This window comes from Hemicordylus capensis, chromosome 1 (genome assembly GCF_027244095.1).
Source record: "Hemicordylus capensis ecotype Gifberg chromosome 1, rHemCap1.1.pri, whole genome shotgun sequence".
NCBI lineage: Eukaryota > Metazoa > Chordata > Lepidosauria > Squamata > Cordylidae > Hemicordylus > Hemicordylus capensis.
The window spans coordinates 5,051,616-5,072,708 of NC_069657.1; the positions used below are offsets into that span (position 1 = coordinate 5,051,616).

The following is a 21,093-nucleotide window of genomic DNA, read 5'->3' on the forward strand; positions in this document are numbered from 1 at the left end:
TTTGGGTGGAGGCAGCTCCTGGGGTTCTAGTATTAGGTCTTCTGCTTGTTATTGTTAATGTTTTCTCTGCTTCATGACTCCTGCTTTCCTCTTCTGGGTAATGCTCCGCTGACATTCCATCAGCCTTTTGCAGTTCTCTTCGCTGCAGTCCTAGAACAGCGGATGGCGCTCTCTGGCGGGAGGAACTAGCACCTAAATGTTTCTGGCCTGTCTCGAGCATGCTCAGTGTCTAATCCACTACTGATGAGCTCCAGCTACAGGGAAAAAGAACCCTTCACAGGTAAGACCAATGTTCCTTTTTAATTTTTGTGCAGGTTCAGCAGCAAGTCCATCCCAACCTTTCAGCTAAGGAAGATTCCCTCTACTACATTGAGGAATTGATCCTTCAGCTTCTAAACAAGCTATGCATTGCACAGCCACGGACTTTCCAAGATGTGGAGGTATGAATGGCAAAGCATGCTGTGGGGATGGCAAAACTGACTCTGTTTCTGTACAAAACAATGCTGGTTAGAAGAAAAAGGAACTTTAAAATCTCGAATATCATCCAAGATGAATCATTACATCTGTAAGCTATGCTAGAGAGAGCATGTTCAGCTTCCCTAAACTAACAGATTAGGTGCCAGAATTCATGCTTGCATAGTGCAGTGGCAGACATACAGAATTTACAAAGCCCTAAGTTTTAGAGATTGGCAGTATATGCAGTGGCCTTTATGGGAAGAATGCATTCACCAGTGTTGTTGCATAAGTTCCTGCCCAAATGGAGCATACAGAGTGTAGTGGGAGGGTGCTGCATTTGGAGAGCTAGTTTGCTTTGAAAAATGACAGTAAGCCTCCAAGTTCAGTGAGCTGCATAACTAGCCGTGCTTTACTGGGGTGGGACAGATACAGGAGAATTGATTTTTGGCTGCTTCCAGTGAGCCCTTGGAAGGATTATGATACCGGATATGCATATATTCTTGAGTCCTAATGTTTTACTGTGCTAGTCTGCTTCCCACCAGAGCAGGGAAAATTCACAGAAGAGCATTTTGGGAAGCAATTTGAAAGAAGGGCGGGGGTTGGGGGGGCGGTTTCCCTAGGAGCCAAGGGCAGGGCTGCATGGAAGGACTGCATTCAGTTCTGTTGTGACCACTGATAGGCCCTGGGTGTCTGTGTGTTCCTTGAGCTGTTTTCAGATCTCTTTCTTACGTTTGGGCAGGAGCGAGTTCAAAAGACTTTTCCTCACCCGATTGACAAGTGGGCAATTGCAGATGCTCAGTCAGCCATTGAGAAGCGGAAGCGAAGAAATCCTCTCCTACTACCTGTGGACAAAATACATCCTTTGTTAAAGGTATATTGTAGCAAAGGCTATCTGCTTAAAAAGAAAAAAGAAACCTGGTTGATTTAAAATATTATTTCTCTGCTCCTGGATGAGGAGATCTCATGTGGGTTATTCTTCCCATGTACTCAGGAGGCAGGACTATGCAAATTGACAGATGCTTTAATAGCCTGGGAAGGAGAACCCCACCCAGTTCGCTTAGTCCTGCATCCTGCTCCAGAGACAGCCTTTTCTTTCCTAGCCAAGCTTTCTCTTTTCTCTTTCTTACCTTTGTATATACATATTATTATTTTCTATACTTTCTCCACTATCTATTCATCTTTGTTACAAACAACAACACCACACACCACACACAAAACTCCACTTCCTCTTTTCTCCTCTCTCCTGTGTCTCAGCCCCTATGGCCCATATGCTCAAGAGGATCAAAATGTATCCTTCCCTTTCTTCCGAAGGGAAAACCGACCTCATCCTTCCCTCCCATAAGGAGACTTCACCAGAGCGTGGTGACTACCTGTTTGTTGACCACCAGCATGTCAACAGCCACAAGGTCCTTACCGGTGCATTTACAGGGAGAGGGTGGCCCGGATCACGGGGAAGGCCCATTGGGCATGTTTGGTTTAGGACTTCAGCCCAGGCTCAGCTGGCCTTCCCCACTGGCCCTCAAGGGCCCCGGAACTCCAACAGGCCTCTTACACCTCCACCGCGGCCTCTTAGTGCTGTGGTTGGAGTTCATGTCCCTGCTTCGCCCACCATGTGGCCTCCAATGTGGCCGCGCAGACTCTCTGGCAACGTCTCCATGGACCACCTGATGGAAGTCCTGGACCTCAGGCCGGACCAACCACAGAGGCTCCCTAGTGGAAGTGCCGCAGCCAGCACTCATCTGGCACCTCTCCATCACAGCACCCAGCAGGAGTGGCATGGCCATTAATCACCAGAAAAAGCCCACAAAAACAATTAAAGGGGACCAAACGAAGGTGGGAAGGAACCTCCTAGCCCATTCAACCAGAGCACACACCCCCACCCCCCTGGCGAGAGTCTGAAGGAGGAACACCTGATTCCCCATCAGAACCAGTGAAACCTGGGCCTTCTTGCCCGCCCACACACCCTTGTCCCTCTTACCACCCCCCCCCCCGGCTGCCAAATGCCCCTATACCTGCTCTCCCCTCACAAGTTCCACAAGCCTGATAGGCATTGTTTCAGTATATGATTGATAAATCCTCTAAACACTCTAAACATCGAGTCCAAGACAGGGACTCCTCCTCCTCCTCCTCCTCCTCTACTTCATCCAGCTCTCTTAAAAAAGCAAAGACGGAGAAAAAAAATCCAAGCATAAGAAATAATATGGACATAAAAAGGCAAAAAGGTCCAAGAAACAGAGTAAAGCCAAAGGGCTTCAAGGCTCATCTAACTCCTCAGCCATTTCAGTCTATGACTCCCCAGATCCACACCCTAGAGGTCTGATCTGGACCCACCAAATGTAAGACCTGTTCTTGAGGTGGAAATCCCAGATACAGTCCCAGATAATCCAGACACTCTCATCCGAGGGACAGAGGACCCAGATTCAGAAGTAGACTCTTGAGAAGGAGGAGAGTGATCGGATCACTAAAGCCCTGAATCATTCTCCAAGTCTTTCTGCCTTTTCATACCAGATGATTTCACACAGCTGTTCAACAAAGCTATCCATACCCTCAGGCTCCGGCAAACAGCTGCCCGGGAAACACTACAGAAGTACCCAAACAATAAGTGGGCACTTGTTGGAAGTGCCCGAACAACATGATATTTTCTTCCCTTTTCCAGATTGTTTTATGGATACAGTTAAACAGGAATAGGAAACACCAGAAGCAAATAGGAAGCCTGCTCCCCTCATTCATAAGTTGTATAGTTTTACTCACGAGGCTGCAGACATGTTTTAGGTTCCTCCCACTGATGCTCCCGTGATAGCTCTGTTGTCTGGTGCCATTCTACCTTGTGATGGGGACACCTCCCTCAGATACCCCAATGAAAAGTGGATGGAGTCAGCTCTAAAGAAGGGGCACGAGGCAGCTTCCTTATCTGTATGTGCCTTATGGCACAAGTGTCACTGGGTGGATGAGCTACTCCAGTCTCAGATCTTACTCGCCAAAAGCAAACACTTCTTAAAATACAAAAAGCGTAGGCTTTCATAGCCAATACCACATTGGATTCAATCTGTTTCTCTTCATGTTCCATGGCCTCTATGGTTGTAGTAAGGAGAAACTTGTGGCTTAAACATTGGCAAATAGACTCTGCTTCACACACTAAGCTGACTGCAGTGCCATATATTGCATCCAGACTATTTGGCGACAAAGGCCCTAAGGAAATACTTGTCAGCTAAGGACAAGTGGAAGGTGCTCCCCTCAGTCCTTTGCAGGGATGATGGACGCCAGCTACAAAGGCCCTCTCGTTCCTTTCAGCCCACCTTCAGACCAAGGGATAGAGACTCTAGACCTCAACATTCCTCCTGGAACAGACAACACAACAGTAACTTCTGAACTCCTAACCAACCACGCCAACCCTAACCCACCCTACCAGAGTCTAACCTCCCCCGCAAGTACTTCACTCCTTCCACTGGTGGACACAACCATCACGTCTCTCGAGGCAAGACTTTCCTGGATCATGCCAGAGTCATACTGATGACTGATCCCAGTCTGTCCGGCTTGGGGGCTCATTGAATACTCAACTCAAGGAAAATGAACTCCTCAGGAGCAGGCCCACAATATCAACTGGTTTGTACTCAGAGCCATCTTCCTAGCACGCCAGGCATTCTCCTCCAACATGTGTTAGTTCAAAAGGACAATATCACGACCAAGGCACTCATGAATCGCCAGGGGGGCACCAGGTCCAGATCTCTCCGCACTCTATTACTCCACTGGGTGAAGTCTTACTTGGCTTCCCTAACAGCTCACCATGTCAGCGGGTCTCTAAACACTCAAGCTGACTGGCTCAGATGCACTCGGCTGAATGGAGCCTCAACACTCATATGTTCCAACTACTGATACAAGTCTTGGGCCATCCTCAGGTGGATCTCTTTGCCTCACCACAAAGCTGACCAGGTTCTTCTCCCGATTCCCCTGCAAGGAAGTGGAGGCAGTGGATGCTCTATCCTCCCCATGGCCCTCGGTTCTACTGTTTGCCTTCCCTCCAGTACCAGTTCTCAGCCACCTATTATGCATAATTAATCTCCTCAGGGCTCAAGTAATCCTGGTGGCACCTCATTGGGCAGGCAGCCGTGGTCGCAGAAATACTATATCTCACCATTGGGGGTCCTGGTTCCTACCAGTCACTCTGGACCTTCTTCACCAAGGCCCAATCCTCCATCACAATCCAGTGTGGTTCAAGCTTGCCACTTGGTGACTGAGTGGAACATCCTGATATGCCATGGATACGCACATGATTTACTAGACACTATTCTCGCATCCAAAAGACATTCCACAAACCACATTTACTAGTCCACCTAGTGAGTTTTTCTCCCTTAGTGATGAAGTTAGAAACTCTCCAGGGAGGACTGCGGCCTGCTTGAGCTCCATTTCTTTCAGGATGGTTGAGATAATGGCCTCAAAGCTAACACGCTGAAACATCAAACAGCAACTCTTGCCAGTCTCCTTTCAACATCCTCTATGCAAGGTGTACACTCTCATTCACATCTTAAATGTTTCCTCAGAGACGCCACACTCTTTTCACCCCCTACTGTACACAGATTTCCATCCTGGGATTTACATAAAGTTTTATGAGTACTATATAAGGCACCCTTTGAATCCATACGCTCGATACTGTTACACCTTCAATCTCTTACGTTAGCTTCCCTCGTGGCCATCACATTGTCCAGATGTGTGTCAGAATTGCGAGCACTGTCCGCCAATCCCAACTTTTTGCATTTTTTCACTGGACTCAGTTAATCTAATTCCTGACTGACCCTTCCTTTCTAAGGTATCCTCTGTGTTTCACTGCTCTCAAGATACAGTCTTCCCATCTTTCTACCCTAAGCCCATCCACTCTTTGGAGAAAACCTGGCACATGCTTTATGTGAGCCACTGTCTGAAAGTGTACCTCTCTTGCATGGCTTCCTTCTGCTCCACTGACACTTTATTTGTTTCCTTTCTGCCTTCCTCGATGGGACAGAAAGTTTCCAATTCTACCATTGCCTGGTGGATTAAGGCCTGCATTGCATTGGCATATAAGGTGAAAAACCTCTGACTGCCTCTCCGCATCACAGCGCACTCAACAAGATAATGACAGCTGTGTTTCCTGCTAATGCTCCACTCTCAGAAATCTTCCAAACAGCCACTTGGGCTTCTCCATCCACATTCACTCAGCATTACAAGCTCAATTTTCATCATTCTTCTCAAGCAGCCTTCGGCAGATGTGTCCTCCAACAGGATCTTCTGTCCCAGTAGATGTTGATGCTCACCTGGGGCTCTTAGCTACAAGAACACAAGACCAGCCCTGCTGGATCAGGTCCAAGACCAATCTAGTCCAGCATCCTGTTTCACACAGTGGCCCAACAGATGCCTCTGGGGAGTCCACAGGCAAGAGGTATGAGCATGCCCTCCCTCTTGCTGTTGCTCCTCTGCAATTGGTATTGAGAGGCATCATGCCTCTGAGGCTGGAGGTGGCCCACAGCCACCAGACTAGTAGCCATTGACAGACCTGTCCTTCGTGAATTTGTCTAAGCCCTTTTTAAAGCCGTCCAAACTGGTGGCCATCACCACATCCCATGGCAAGCAGTTCCATAGATAATTATGCACTGTGTGAAAAAGTACTTCCTCTTGTAGGTCCTAAATTTCCCGACCCTCAGTTTCATGGAATGCCCCCTGGTTCTAGTGTTGTGAGAGAGGGATAGAAATTTCTCTCTGTCCACTCTCTCCACTCCATGTATAATTCTATACATCTTGATCATGTCTCCCTTTGGTCTCCTCTTTTCCAAGATAAAGAGCTCCGGAGGCTGTAGCCTAGCCTCATAAGGAAGGTGTTCCAGGCCCCTAATCATTTTGCTTGCCCTCTTTTGCACCTTTTCCAGTTCTACAATATCCTTCTTAAGATAAGGTGACCAAAACTGTACGCAGTACTCCAGATGTGGCCACAACATAGATTTGTATAATGCATGATATTAGCATATTTATTTTCAATCCCCTTCCTGATGATAATGGAATTGGCTTTTTTCACACCTGCTGCACATTGAGTCAACACTTTCAACGAGCTGTCCACCACGACCCCAAGATCTCTTTCCTGGTCAGTCACTGACAGCTCAGATCCCTTCAGTGTATATAAAGGTGGGGATTTTTGCCCCAATATGCATCACTTTACACTTGCTTACATTGAACCAGATTTGCCATTTTGTCTCCCACTCACCCAGTTTATAGAGATCCTTTTGGAGCTCTTCACAATCTGTTTTGGATTTCACTACCCTAAAAAGTATTGTGTCATCTGCAAATTTGGCCACTTCGCTTCTTACCTCAACTTCTGATTATTTATGAACAAATTAAAGAGCAGTGGTCGCAGTACTGATCCCTGGAGGACCCCTTCCTTCCTCCCTCCCTCCATTGTGAAAACTGTCCATTTATTCCTACTTTCCGTTTCCTGTCCTTCAACCAGTTACCGATCCACACATGAACCTGTCCCCTTCTCTCATGACTGCTAAGTTTACTCAAGAGCCTTTGGTGGGGAACTTTGTCAAACGTTTTTTGGAAGCCCAAGTCTTACTATGTCAACTGGATCACCTTTATCCACATGCCTGTTGACGCTCTCAAAAAAAACCCTCCAAAAGGTAGTGAGGCAAAACAGGCCCTTGCAGAAGCCATGCCTGTTCTCCTTCAGCAAGAACATTTCTTCTATATGTCTGGGCGTCTGCATCTATCTCTTTCTTTTTCTGCAATTTCTCTCTGTACCTTTGAACTTGTCTGCTATGACAAGTGGGTGGTTTTCTCCCCAGGCTGTTAAAGCTTCTGTTAATTTGCATAGTCCTGCCTCCTGGAGCATGTGGAAATTATAACCCACGTGAGATGCCCTCAAATTCAGCGGCAAGAAGAAGCCTTCACGGTGAGTAACCAATGCTCCTTTCTAATCAGTTTACCTGTTTCCCCCAGTCTCAAGTAAGGGTCGTTCAGGCTGACACAGCTAGGGATGTGCACGAACTGGTCCAAAGGCCATGCAAGAAGCGTGTAAACTGGTTCGTGCTGGTGCCAGTTTGAAGTTCGCCGGTGGAGGGTCTCCCTTTAAGGGTTGGGGGGTTGCACTTAGCCCTCTTGCTGCTTTCCCCCCGCTGGCGCTCCATTTAAAAAAAAAGTTTTCGGGGTGGCAGCATTCCTCCTTGCCGCCCCTGCCCATGTTGTTGCCAGGAAATACAGGAGGTACGGGCTGCCCGTGTGTTCGCCGCTGTGCGTGCCTGCCGCTCACATTGCACGTTGCGCAACGTGCGACGTGCGCGGTGGGTGTGCATGCACGGCGGCCAACACATGCGCAGCCTGTACTTCCTGTATTTCCAGGCAACAACAGGGGCAGGAGTGGCAGGGAGGAATGCTGTTGCCCTGAAAACCACTTTTAAAAATGGAGCGCTGGCGGGAGGAAAGCGGCGGGAGGTGTAAGTGCAACCCCACCCCCTGTCCTTAAAGAGAGACCCCCCACTTCCACCACCGACATTGAACCGTACCTCTGCGGTTCCGTACACATCACTAGACACAGCCTCAGGTCAAATGAAGTAGTAATAGAAGAGAGTGTTCCTAGGCATGTGCAGAGTACTTTACATTCCTCAGTGAAGAAACACAACCAGCTCCATTAATAAACAGACTGTCCACTTGTTTGATGGCTTTACAAAAAGCCACTATACAATCAGAAAGTGAAGCGTGGGTGGGTGGGAGGAAGTCAGAAGGGACAGAAAGGACCGATCTTTTTATCCTAAACAGAATCTTTTACATATAAGAAGTTGTTGTTCATAAATTCCCTCTCAAAGAACCAAGGCCTTTGGGTCTAGAATCCCTTTGCCAACCTGAAAAGTGACACCTGAAGCAGCATGCTTTTAAAGAAGAGTCCAACACTGGAAAGAACCCCCCAACAGCAAGAAACCACCAATCATTATATTTGAATAGCCATTCAGTGGCAGTCCAGTGGATTAAAAACCATGTACAACTTGCATAGATTAGTTTGGTTCAGCTCAGCAGGCACTGAGGCAGGAGGGTGGGCAGAAGGGGGAATGGAGCTGATTCTGAGAAAGCCCTCTTCAGAGGGGAAGGGGAGGGAGCCAGTAGAGGTTGGGGCTGCATCTTTCCCTTCCTGGGCGGGTGCAAGGGCAGGCGGGTGGGCATGTTCTGCAGTGGCGGTGGTTGCTTGTGCTGGATGCTAGTCTTCATATTATGGCATGGCCCCTCGGGATCATGCTGCCACCATCCTTTTCCAGCCAACGTGTCTGCTTTTGCTCATGTGAGTGCAGAATAAATGTGATTTTATACCCTTCCTTTCTCTCTTAATATTTTTGGAGGTTCTTGGTTATAAAATAGATTATCATGTGTCCGTCTACATTGTGGCTGTACTGGAATACATCTCCGCTGACATCTTAAAACTGGCTGGCAACTATGTTTTGAACATACGGCACTTTGACATTTCCCAGCAGGACATTAAAGTATCTATGTGTGCCGATAAGGTAAGGTGTCGACAGAGATCATGTGCTTATATAAGTCTTATAAGCATCTAGATTATGTTACTATAACTTTTAAACTGTTAAATAACTAATCCACCCCACTGTGATTAAAAACAAAAACACAAAGCCTTCTAATGTCATTTTTTGGAAAAGCAAATACCCTTTTAGGACACATTTATGTGTCATGAGAATCTGCACAGATATATTGTGAATATTTCCCCCACAAAATAGTAATGTTGTCTTTCTGGCTATGTTGAATCTAGTTTTCCCTCAATCCACTGTTTTTAGGTGTTGATGGATATGTTTGATCAGGATGACATTGGCTTGGTTTCTCTCTGTGAAGATGAGCCCTCTTCTTCTGGTGAACTCAATTACTATGATCTTGTCAGGACAGAAATTGCAGATGAAAAACAGTATCTGCGGGAGCTGAATCTGATCATAAAAGTATTTCGAGAAGCTTTCCTGTCCAACAGAAAGTTGTTCACACCTTATGTAAGTCAGCCTATTGCTAGGTTACCTGTTTTTCTATTTAAACGCTTATTTAAGCCCTTCAGCCATTTTCCTAATTGTAGCTCAAATGTATGGCAACAAGTCAAAAACATCTTCTCCCAACTTCTTCCCAGAAGCAGAAGGGACAGAACTGTCTTGGAGCCAAGACTCCTTTTATGGAGGAGAGTTGAGTTACCAAGACTAGAGAGTTAAATAAGCAAACTAAAGAGAGATTCAAGGAGAGGAGACATGTCAGACCCTTGTCAAGGGGAGGTGGTGATGCAAAATGAAGGAACGGCCAAGCTGAGTCGGGCAAAATGAAGGAGAAACAAGGCAAGGGAGAGGCAGAGGCCAGGGTGGTTTGCCAGAGGGAATATCTAACTTTGAAGCTTTTTAGGAGCCAGGCTGTGCTGCATGACCCATTCTAGCCTGTTGCTGTTAAGAGGATTCCTGGCTATTGTGGCTAGTCCCCTTACAAATCCTGGGGCCAGAGTTTGGTGGTGGAACCTAGGCCAAAGCCCTGCATGAAGTTCCTCCGGCCCCAACTTAAGGATGTGAGACTGATTTGGGTTTTGACAGGGATAGCAGCAGCATTTTAAGAATACAGTGCTCAGGGATGTGCACAAACTATGGTTGTGGGAATTTCAGTATTCAGAGGGACTCCTCTGTCACAGTCTCTAGAGTCAAGTAGTCTCTTTTGGCAATATCCACATGCCCTTTAAAAAAGGGAGGGCATTTTGAGTGACTGCTTCCAATCATTGGAATTCTCTACCTTCAGAGGTGAGTCTGACAAAGCCCAAACCCAATCATCTTCAAAGACAGAGTGAGGTCTTTTGATTTGAACAAGATTTTGTGGGAAATATATTTATTGTATTAATAAATAAAATAAATCTTCCTTTCTCCAGGGAACCAAAGCAGCTCATATCATTCAGACACATAAATGAAAAGTAGTGATGAAAAATTAATGCTTCACAACCACAATCAAACCCTAGTGTGCTGCAGCTGCAGTTGTAATGAATCTCCAAATCCCTTCCTATATGTTTCTGGGTGAAATACAAAGTGCTGGTTCTTGCCTATAAAGCTCTTAACAGCTTAGGCCCAGGCTATTTAAGAGAGCGCCTCCTTTGTCATAAACCCTGCCGCCTGTTATGATCTTCTGGAGAGGTCCAGTTACGGATGCCACCGGCTTGTTTGGTGGCGACCCAGGACTGGGCTTTCTCTGTGGCTGGCCCAGGGCTTTGGAGTATGTTCCCTACTGAAATAAGAGCATCTCCTTCTCTGTTGTTTTCAGGAAGACTCTCAGGACTCCTGTTTTCGCAGGCTTTTAATTAGAATTAATTTTAATAGTTTTAAAAACTTGTTTTAAGAACTATTTTATTATGTTGTTTTTATTGTCATGTATTTTAATCTGTAACTTTCAAATATTGTAAATTTTGTAACCACCTAGAGATTTACATATCAGGTAGTATAGAAATATGCTAGATAAATAAATAAAATAGGGAAGTTCTAAGCAAGCCCCACGGAAATGGAGCATCAGTGCAGAAGTTCTATACAATTCCCTCTAAAAGCAAAAGCCAATGCAGCTGGGGATTCTGGGAGCTGTAGTCAACAACATCTGGAAATCCCTGTTAGAGGGAACACTGGTCCTGTAGCGTTGCTGTGATTTCTTTTGCTTTACCCACACTTAGGAAGAAGGACTCCTCCAAAGATCAGAGTGGTCTGGGGACTATTTATATATGTATTTAAATATCTATATCCTGCCTTTTGGCTCCATGAGGCCCCCAAGGTGATTCTCAACAGATCAGTAAAACGATAAAGATGTCAATTAATTTAAAAATCTGAAAAAATAAAATAAAAACCATGAACAAGAACCAGCAGTCAAGGATTAAAAAAAAAAACACCCACAAAGGGAGAAATCAAATCAACCAAGCATAACTAAATAAAAAGGTGTTTATAATCCACTGAAATGCCAAAAGTGAGGGGGCCAGCCAGGCCAGCCAGGTCTCCCAGGTCAGGGGCATTCTCCTGTATCCCTGCTGGACAAATCCCTGTTGGGAATTAAGGCCCCTGATGATTGCAGTGGATGGGGAAATGATGTCCTTGGAGATGTGGGTGGCAGACTCATAAAAAGCGGTTGGGTCAGTGAGCTGTCTGTTGTCTTCCAGCCTGAAATGACCTATGTTATTATTTATTCTTCCTGTTCATTGAGTTCAGATCCTTGTATAGATGTATCCAACAGCTGAATGTTAGAATGAAGGTGGAGAAAAATCACATGCACATTCAGAATAGTTTTCTTTCTCTTCCCGCCTCATATACATATACAGGACATAGAAATGATATTTAGCAACATTGTAGATATCCACGAATTAACAGTGAAGCTCTTGGGGTTAATTGAGGATACAGTGGAAATGACTGATGAAAGCAGTCCTCACCCTCTGGCTGGCAGCTGTTTTGAGGATCTGGCGGAGGTGAGTTGGAACCACCGTTGAGGCTGTTATGCTGGGGAGCATGGCTAGTTCAAAGCTCTTGAAGGATAAAATGTATTTCTTTATTTTCAAAACTTCAACTGAATGATTAGCAATTAGCAGCCCTTTAAATGCAATTACCGGCTGCATTTAGCTCTTAACTCACTGCAAGCTTTCACTTAATTCACTCGGTGTAATTGGCAGTAAGCTTTTGAACAGCGTGATGTGTATTTGAGCCTAGGAAACTTCTTACTTGGGTAAGTAAGTAATTGCTCAAGTAGGACTTTTGATCAATTAAAGAAATCTTAGCAAATTAATTTTATGAGTTTTAGCTGATTAAACTTTCCGTCTAAATTTGCATATGGATAAAAATAATAGCAAAATGCAGGTGACAGGGAAGGCAGGATTGAACCTACCTTCCCCCTCAGGTGAGCAAAGAGCTCTTCTTCGGTGCCCCGGTGTGTGCCCACGTGATCTGCACTGCTCCTGGCAGTGCAGATTGTTGGAGGCCAGAAAACGGGTCCTGGCCTTCGGGTATCCCATAACGCACCACATGAGTGTGGTGGATTGGCAGATTCCCCTGTGAGTAGGATGCTCTAGGCACCTGACTCTGTGTGCGCTTGGGCTGTGTGCAACCCAGGCACACACAATCCTGAACCTGGGGTTGAGGGTCTGCTTGCACCCTCTAATCTTGGTTAAGGGCTGGGGTTAAAGGTCGGGCTATCAGGGCGGAAGTGCCAGGATCGGGAGCAATCCAGGTGCTCCACACAAGCAGCCCAATCCTGGCTGGGCTGCTTGTGTGAATAGTCTCAACATGTATTTTTCTCTCTTTAAAAAATTTGCTGCCCAGTTAATCTGGGGTGCCTTTTCCATTTTTTTGTTTAGTCCATTAGTCTGATTAATTGGTTAATGATTGCTTTCCTGCTTTTAGTTAGTTCTATTCCTTCTGCAAATATGTGTCTGTGCAAAACAGATTAGGTAGATGCTTTGCCCTACAGTGTCATTGGGTGCAATTGCTTTTTGGCTGCTGAAGCAACTGGTTGGTTGCAGTGGAGAACATGCAATCTTTGGCTGGGATTCCTCCCCCCCAGTTTACTAAAGTAAAGTCTGTTTGCTTTGCAGAGCTAATCTCTGCTACTTCCTTAATATGTGATGTAGAGAGTCTCAAGAGGTGTCTGTATTAAATGACCTGGAATAGACAGGGGGGAATTTATTATTTGTTTAGTTCGCATTACTTTTCAGTAAAACAGTATACTGTGAGGAGCTATTCATTTGCAGCAACTCACCATAAGGACACAGCACTTATTCCCTAAGTGATATACCTTGCCCTTTTGCACATTTGCACGGGTGGAGTAAAAGTACCCATTCCCTGTGGTGAGCTGCTACACACAAACCTGGTAATAATAGCATTGTAACTTGGGAATGATACAAAGCACCCAACATATGGAAGCAAAGCAGGTAAACTCGTATAGCATTATGCAATTATATTTTTCACACATCTCTGCTGGTGCTGTTGAAAGCACCCCAGTTCAAAATATATTTAAAGAGACCAGCACAACAGATACTGATGCACTAGGGGGATCCAACAAGACTTAAACTCAAGGCTTTTTAAAAATTAAGAATATCTATCAAAATATATATCTTAATAAAAAATACTCTGATGGTGAAAAAGGCCAGTTCCATGCTAGGGATCATTAGGAAGAGGACTGAAAATAGATATGCTAATATTATACAGGTTGAGTATCCCTTATCCGAACTGCTTGGGACCAGAAGTGTTCTGGATTTTGGACTTTTCTGGATTTTGGAATATTTGCATACTGTAATGAGATATCTTGGGCATGGGATCCAAGTCTAAACATGAAATGTTACTGTAAACTGCATTTATTATTTTAGGTTTTATTTAAAGTATAAAAACAAATAAGCATTGAATTTACGATAACTACAGGTAGCTGTAAATGTAATGAAAACTAATTGCGAGAAAATTTTCCATCGCCATGGTGGTTTCCGGATTTTGGAGCATTCCGGATTTGGGATGTCTGGATTAGGGATACTCAACCTGTAATGCCCTTATACAAATCTATGGTGTGGCCACATTTGGAGTACTGCGTACAGTTCTGGTCACCATATCTTAAGAAGGACATTTTAGAACTGGAAATGGTGCAGAAGAGGGCAGCCAAGATGATCAGGGACCTGGGGCACCTTCCTTACCTTAAGATCTTTACATGTGTTTGGACAATATCCCTATTTGCCCAACCTGCCCTGGGTTCTGTTCTGAAGACTTCCCACATCTTTTTCTTGGTAATGTTGACAGTCTCCACTCCAGCTAAAACTTCAAGAGACATTATTCAAATTTGACTTGATAGTGTCGCATTATTTATTTATTTATTTATTTTATTAAAACATTTTTATACCGCCCAAAACTTACATCTCTGGGCGGTTTACAACAGAATTACTGCTTAAAAGTTGGAGAATTAAAACTACTCCTGTTCTTGAAGCCCTGCGTATGATTTGCAGTTTCTCTAGATAATGTACATGTTTCCTTTCTGCTACTTTTCTGTGCATAGCATACTTTGAATGTTTACACTCTGTTCATAGGAACAAGCCTTTGACCCATATGAAACCTTGTCTCAGGATATCCTTTCACGAGTGTATCATGAACATTTTAATAACTTAATGGCTAAACCTGCTGTTGCTCTACATTTCCAGGTAGGAGGAAAAATTTATATACATCTTGTGGTTATGTACTACTACTGCTTCTTCTACAACAACTATACTATGTATTTGAATTACTCCTTATTCCCTGAATTGAGACTTTCCTTGTAGCCAAATACTTAGGTTTGCTTCTCTCTACCAATGTGAGATTCTGAGAAGTGAACAATTAAACTGAGTTTTCTCCCTCTCAGCCATGTCCACAAATTCAGAACCTTACCACCTACAAATATTGTACATTCATTCTCTGTTCTTGTTTAAAATCTGAAGCAAATAAAGCAACATGGCACAATGTTTAAAATCACCCTTTGTCAGTCTGTAATGCATGGGAATGCTGCCCAATCACTTTTTAAATAGTGACTAGGTGTACATGTTTTATTAGCTTCTTTGTGACAAAATACATTTCATTCCTTCCACTGATATTCAGACGCTTTTTAAATTCTGTCTTGACCCATGGCTAAAATGGAAATAAATTTGAACTGAATTGAAGAATACTACTATAAATCCTCATTAAAAATAATTTAAATCATTTTTTAAAGGAAGGAAGCAGAAAAGAGGGTGGGGGGATCAGACTCTCTAAAAGCACTGGAAAAATCAGTCTCTTCAGCCACTTAAAATGTTGAAGTAGGTGTGGGAGGGGAAGAGAAAAGCAAGAGAGAGAGAAATCTGTGCTGCATTCCAACTTGTTTGAATATTCATAAAACTCCTGACTTGCTTTGCCACCATGCCAGATTTGTTGAAGACCTCAAATGTTTTTGTGTTGCTCCACAGGAAGCAACTTAATTATAAAATCTCAATCTTAATCTTTATTAATACAGCCAATGGCCAGAATTACAAAAATACAATCATTTAGAATTAACAACTTCATTCCGAATAATACCACTGATATAACAGAATTTAGCAACATTGAGTAAATTCCCACCTTTACAATCCTTTAGAATTAAATTTAAATAATCCATTTCAGTTCTTCCTGGAAAAAAGTAAATTGAGGAGAGAGATATTTCTTCCTGATGTCACTATAAAATTGACAATGCAAAAGGACATGAGCCATTGAAACAATGGCTCATGTCCTTTTGCATTGTCAATTTTATAGTGACATCAGGAAGAAATATCTCTCTCCTCAATTTACTTTGTTTCCAGGAAGAACTTCTCCTGATCCACATGGACAAACATGGCATTCATACCTCCTATATCCTTTCCTCTTTTGTTTTTCAGATGACAGCCCACTGAAATAATGGTGTGTTTTTTTTCTCCTTCAGTCAATTGCTGATGGTTTTAAAGAAGCTGTACAGTACGTTCTTCCGCGGCTCATGATGATTCCTGTTTATCATTGTTTGCACTACTTTGAATTATTACAGGTAAGCAAATGTTCTTTGAAAGAAAGCAGAAACACAGCAGAGAACTCAAATCAGGTAGAATTTTTAATGGGCCCAAATCTGTTGGTGAAGTAAGAGTTTTCATGACACTCTGACATGTGTCATTCAATATAAATAGTGCCACATCTGTATTTTGTCATTTAAACTCATCTTTTTTTAATTTTGCACTGGAATTTAAAATAAACTTGCTCTGTTTGGCAGGTACTTACAACATCCCAAGAGGCAATAGTGTTTGTTCAGCTGGGTGGGCTAAGTCCATCTATAGAGAACCCCTTTTGCACATGAGCCCCATTGAAATGAATGCCACTTGCTGAAAATCATGTCTGTTTTGTTTCATTTATTAGGGGCTTATGCCTGTCTTTTAATCTTTAAATGCTCTGTACCATCTTCCTTTTTGAATGAGAGCCACATAATTTTCTTTCCTGAGTTTTAAGAGAATACAGGAGAACCCTGTTATTCATGGGGGTTCCATTCCATGGTGGTGGTGGGCAGATAGTGAATCCGCAGATAATGGGGCATTAAAGTGGTTGCAAATGGCGGGGGGGGGTTGGATTCCTGCACCGCCGCAAATTGCTCCCAAAATTGACACAGCGGGCCAAATGGAGTGCCCTACTGTGCTCCACTGCCCACAAGGAGACCAAAGATGCCTGCCAAGAGTAGAAAATGGGCCGAAAGTTGCTTTTTTTACCCATTTTTAAAAAAGAAAAGAAAATGATCTCCAAGGTCATTTCCCAGCCACCTCCGACTAGGGATGTGCACAAAACCGGTTTGCCTGGTTCGGTTTGAATTCGAACCAGGTTAGAACCAGGAGGGGGTGGTTCGGTTTTGGTTTTGCTCGAACCTCCCCCTGGTTCGAACCGGTTAGGACATCCAAAAATTGGTAGGATGGTACCTGCCACCCAAATCCCAAAGCAAGCGGACACACGTACGATTTTTTATGAATTTTTGAAAATTATTTTTATTTTTCCCTCATAGGGTATAATGGGACTTGAACCAGCCCATTATTCCCTGTTGTGGAGCACCCATGGGTGCCAACAACCACGCAAACCCTGAAGCAATTGGACACCCCTGTGATTTTTTAATGAATATTTGAAATATTTTTAATTATTTTTCTCATAGGGTATAATGGGGCCCGAACCAGCCCATATCCCCTATTGTGGAGCACCTATGGGCACAAAATTGGGGTGGGTGGTAGACAACCAGGGATGCCTACTATCCACAAAGTTCCAAGGCAATCGGACACTCCTCTGATTATTGGTGAATTTTAAAATTATTTTGGAATTCCTCATAGAGAATAATGAGGATTGCAGCAAATGTATAGCTTCACGTCGGAGAGAAAGGGGTGTCCTAGAGCGGAGTGTGGTGGGTGGTAATTCCCAAGGTGGGCAAGGAAGCTATCAGAATTATTTGAAAGGAATTGGGCAAAAGGCTGATTTTTAAGTGATTTTTGAAGTTTACGCGACTGAAATTTCTAAGAAGAAAAAGAAGAGTCAGGCTGGATTGAGTCCCAGACCTGTGCTATAATCAGAACCTCCCAACAAGCCAGAAGCTGACAAGAAAGCACAGAGGACTCCGAGTAGGGACCAGTATAGAGTCAGGTAGTAGATATGTTTTTCCAGTTTTTATTTTCCCTGACCTGCTCTATTAATAACTGTTTTGAATTTTTATTTTTTTTGCTGCAAAAGTAATGTTTTAATTGAACCAATTTTTCTAAAATTAATATTTCTTGTTATAAAAAAGAATTAGAAGCTTGTTGATTGTCTCCACCCCACGTCTATAAGCCTTTCTACACTACCGAGGGCTCTTTCTGTGTCTGTGTCTGTGTGTGTTTAGGGGCTGTTGTAGTGGACCCAGCTATACCAAAAGTCCACTTGGTGGCAGCAGTAAAAAGGTTAGGAGGAATAGAGGGCTGTTCCTCCACATGAGCTGTTCTTTCAGTAAAGGTTATCTTGATCCTTGCTCTCTTGTCCTGACTTCCGAACAGGATGAAGCATTCTTTGCTTTCTGAGGGTCTTACAAATGTTTAGAATTTATTCCTCCTCCCACCAACCCACCCCCTCATCCTAAACACATTTTCTTCAGTTTAAACAAACCTGATATCTCCAGGCTTTCTTCATATCTTTCATGTTTTAGGTTGCATTCACCACCTGGTGATACTGTATATGTGATGAGGATGCATGAGCCATATATCCCTTCTCTTTTTTCAAGATGAGTGATACTGGGAGTATGCCCAATCTCCCACCATCCCTTGATCTTAAAAAGAAGAAGGTGGTAGTGGTGGAAGGATTGTGGAAATAGGGGTATCATATAGTCATATTCTGTTGCAAGTGCTCTAGGTGTAATGGAGGAAATAGAAATGTCACTTTTCTTTTAGCTGTTTATTGATTTCTGATGAGATAGTAATGGAGAAAGATTTCTTCACCACTGTCAGATTGGCCCCAAAATGGGCTTGAAGCCTGTGTTCTGTTAGATTTGTCAGCTAGATAGTCCGGTGCTCTTGATATCCCATTTTGTCACTGAGTTCCATTTAAAAAAAACCAGGGTGCAACATTTCTTTTATAGAGAGGGCAAATTTGCTTGGAATAGAGTGTTACAGCCTGGCTCATCTCCACATTACACACATTTACCAGGGTATCAACAGGCCCACCAGCCATGCTAGCAGGAAAATCCTCCAGCACCATCAAAAATCCATTGGGATCCCTCAGTTTCCAAGGGCAGGCCATCCAAATAGGCCCCTCACCCCTGAAGGGTTGGGTAAATGCTGAAAGTCCAAACCCAAAGAGGTAGTGATCTGTCTGTGACATAATGTTAATTTCCCGCACCTTCAGATCAGTCTGGATTGGATCCTAATTTATACGAGTGGAATGAAGCTCATGCAAGGAGTCTACCTGGTCCCTTTCTCTTCGCACCAGCCTCCTGTGCCTCCCTAAAAGCCATTTTTGAGGACTGAAGAATACTAAACCGAATGGAGGCATCTTCCATGAGCAGAACTTCCTTTGCATTTTATTTTTTTTAGCAAGTCTTTAGTGCTTGAGGATATGTGGGTAGTGTCTGGTGAAATTCCAGAAACTGGGGCTTCAGTCCATCCTCCAAGTCTCTTCTCTCAGGATAGCAGGTTGGATCCTAATGTGTGTGAGCAGAATGAACTGGCACAAGGGAATCCTTCCCCTGCACCAAATTCTTTCCCAAGAGTCCCCTGACACTCATGAGAGTACTGGGTGGGGGAAGTGCAGAGGGTAATTGTGGAGAGGAAGGTCAGGGAAGTTCTTCTGCACAAGTGTCATTTGATTTGTGCAAGATAGGATCCATCTCTTTATCTCTCAATAGTAGCCATGAGGGACAGATTGAAGTTGCAGCTTCTGGGATTTCTGAGGACTGCCCGTGTGTCCTCAAGCTCTAAGGACTTCTTAATTAAAAGAGAAAATATCAAAAGGCCTAGAATCTTGAGAGGATGATTTTTTGTGTTTGGGACAATGGTGTAGCAGTCTAGAATGTACATGGCTTTGATGTTCACCTTCAGCCTCAGGCTAATCACTCTTGGTTACTTGTCTGCTTTGACATACAAACTGGGTCAGGGATGGCTGAGTTTATGAGCAGGCTGTTAAAGAGTAACTCATTTATCCAGTGGGAGCGGCTTGGGGTAGTTGTCCTGGAAAATCTCATGCAGTTTAGATTTTTGCTACCCGCCACAGCAGTAACTCATGCTATCAATGCATGTCTTTGTCCTATCAAAATATCTGTAACTGTCTCCCTCAATCAATGTCTCTATCCTTTCAGCAACTGCAAGAGTGTAGTGAAGATGAAGAAGACTGTGAATGTTTGAAACAAGCTATTACAGCGCTCCTTAATCTCCAGTGTAGCATGGAACGTATTTATAACAAGCATTCACCTAGACGCCGGCCAGGGTAAGGAAATTAGTCTTGGGGTCGATTTGGCATTCACAGTTTCTTAAGGTGTGTACCTACATATAAACAATGTGTTTGGGCAATATGTCTACTATGCATCTGTACACAAGGAACCTATACTGGCTGTTGCTCGCGGTCAACCATACATTGTGGTTGTGAACCACCTTCTGTATGGGGCAGTACAGAAATGTGCTAAATAAATAAAATAATCCATTCAGGGGCAAAACACAATATACTAATATATAGTATTTGAAAGGCCCCATTAGTCTGGGTAAAATACGGCTCTTAGGTTTTGAATGTACAAGAAAATAAAGTTTGTGGTGTTGAGTGTGTTGATGTGTCCTGCAGTCAAAATAAATACATGTTTGATAGCTTTTCCAGTTTATAACTGCCAACATTGGAAAAACTTAAACCTAACAAAGTTGTGCTTTTTAGGGAGCCAGTATTTTGGTTCTACAACCGCCAGGTAAGAAGCAAGCATCTGGCCATAAAAAAAATGAATGAGATCCAGAAAAACATTGATGGCTGGGAAGGGAAGGATATTGGTCAGTGCTGTAATGAATTCATAATGGAAGGGACATTGACCAGAGTTGGAGCCAAACACGAAAGGTATATATTCCTCTTTGATGGTTTAATGATCAGCTGTAAAGCCAACCATGGACAGTCTCGGCTCCCAGGCTACAGCAACGCAGAGTACCGGCTTAAGGAAAAAATAGTCATGAGGAAAGTCCATATCGTGGATAAGGATGACACAGGCGAATACAAGCATGCCTTTGAACTGGTTTCCAAAGATGATAACAGCATTGTGTTTGCTGCTAAGTCTGCTGAAGAGAAGAACAACTGGATGGCAGCGCTGATTTCCCTGCAATATCGCAGCACCCTGGACCGAATGTTGGATGTGGTGCTGTTGCAGGAAGAGAATGAACAGCCTCTGCGGCTGCCCAGCCCAAGTGTCTACTGTTTTGCAGTGGAGGACTCAGAGGAGAATATTGTTTTTGAGGATAACCTTCAGAGCAGGAACGGGATTCCCATTATCAAAGGTGGAACTGTGGTGAAGCTCATTGAAAGGCTAACTTATCACATGTATGCAGGTAGCCTTTCCTTCTTTCTACTTGTCAGATTTATTTATTTATTTAAAATATTTCTATGCCCGCCCAAAACTTGTGTCTCTGGGTGGTTTACAATT

General features: G+C 43.7%; 1 protein-coding gene across 1 annotated transcript in view; it reads left to right on the forward strand.

Annotated features, from left to right (window-relative positions):
* Nucleotides 1-21,093, forward strand: part of SOS2 (SOS Ras/Rho guanine nucleotide exchange factor 2) — a 69,226-nt gene that overhangs the window by 13,734 nt on the left and 34,399 nt on the right. The window contains exons 2-10 of the mRNA XM_053247571.1: nucleotides 315-440; nucleotides 1,196-1,327; nucleotides 8,805-8,966; nucleotides 9,252-9,455; nucleotides 11,777-11,920; nucleotides 14,513-14,623; nucleotides 15,886-15,984; nucleotides 19,780-19,907; nucleotides 20,343-20,998. Coding sequence (XP_053103546.1) covers nucleotides 315-440; nucleotides 1,196-1,327; nucleotides 8,805-8,966; nucleotides 9,252-9,455; nucleotides 11,777-11,920; nucleotides 14,513-14,623; nucleotides 15,886-15,984; nucleotides 19,780-19,907; nucleotides 20,343-20,998 — 1,762 coding nt within the window. The remainder of the gene's footprint in view (nucleotides 1-314; nucleotides 441-1,195; nucleotides 1,328-8,804; nucleotides 8,967-9,251; nucleotides 9,456-11,776; nucleotides 11,921-14,512; nucleotides 14,624-15,885; nucleotides 15,985-19,779; nucleotides 19,908-20,342; nucleotides 20,999-21,093) is intronic.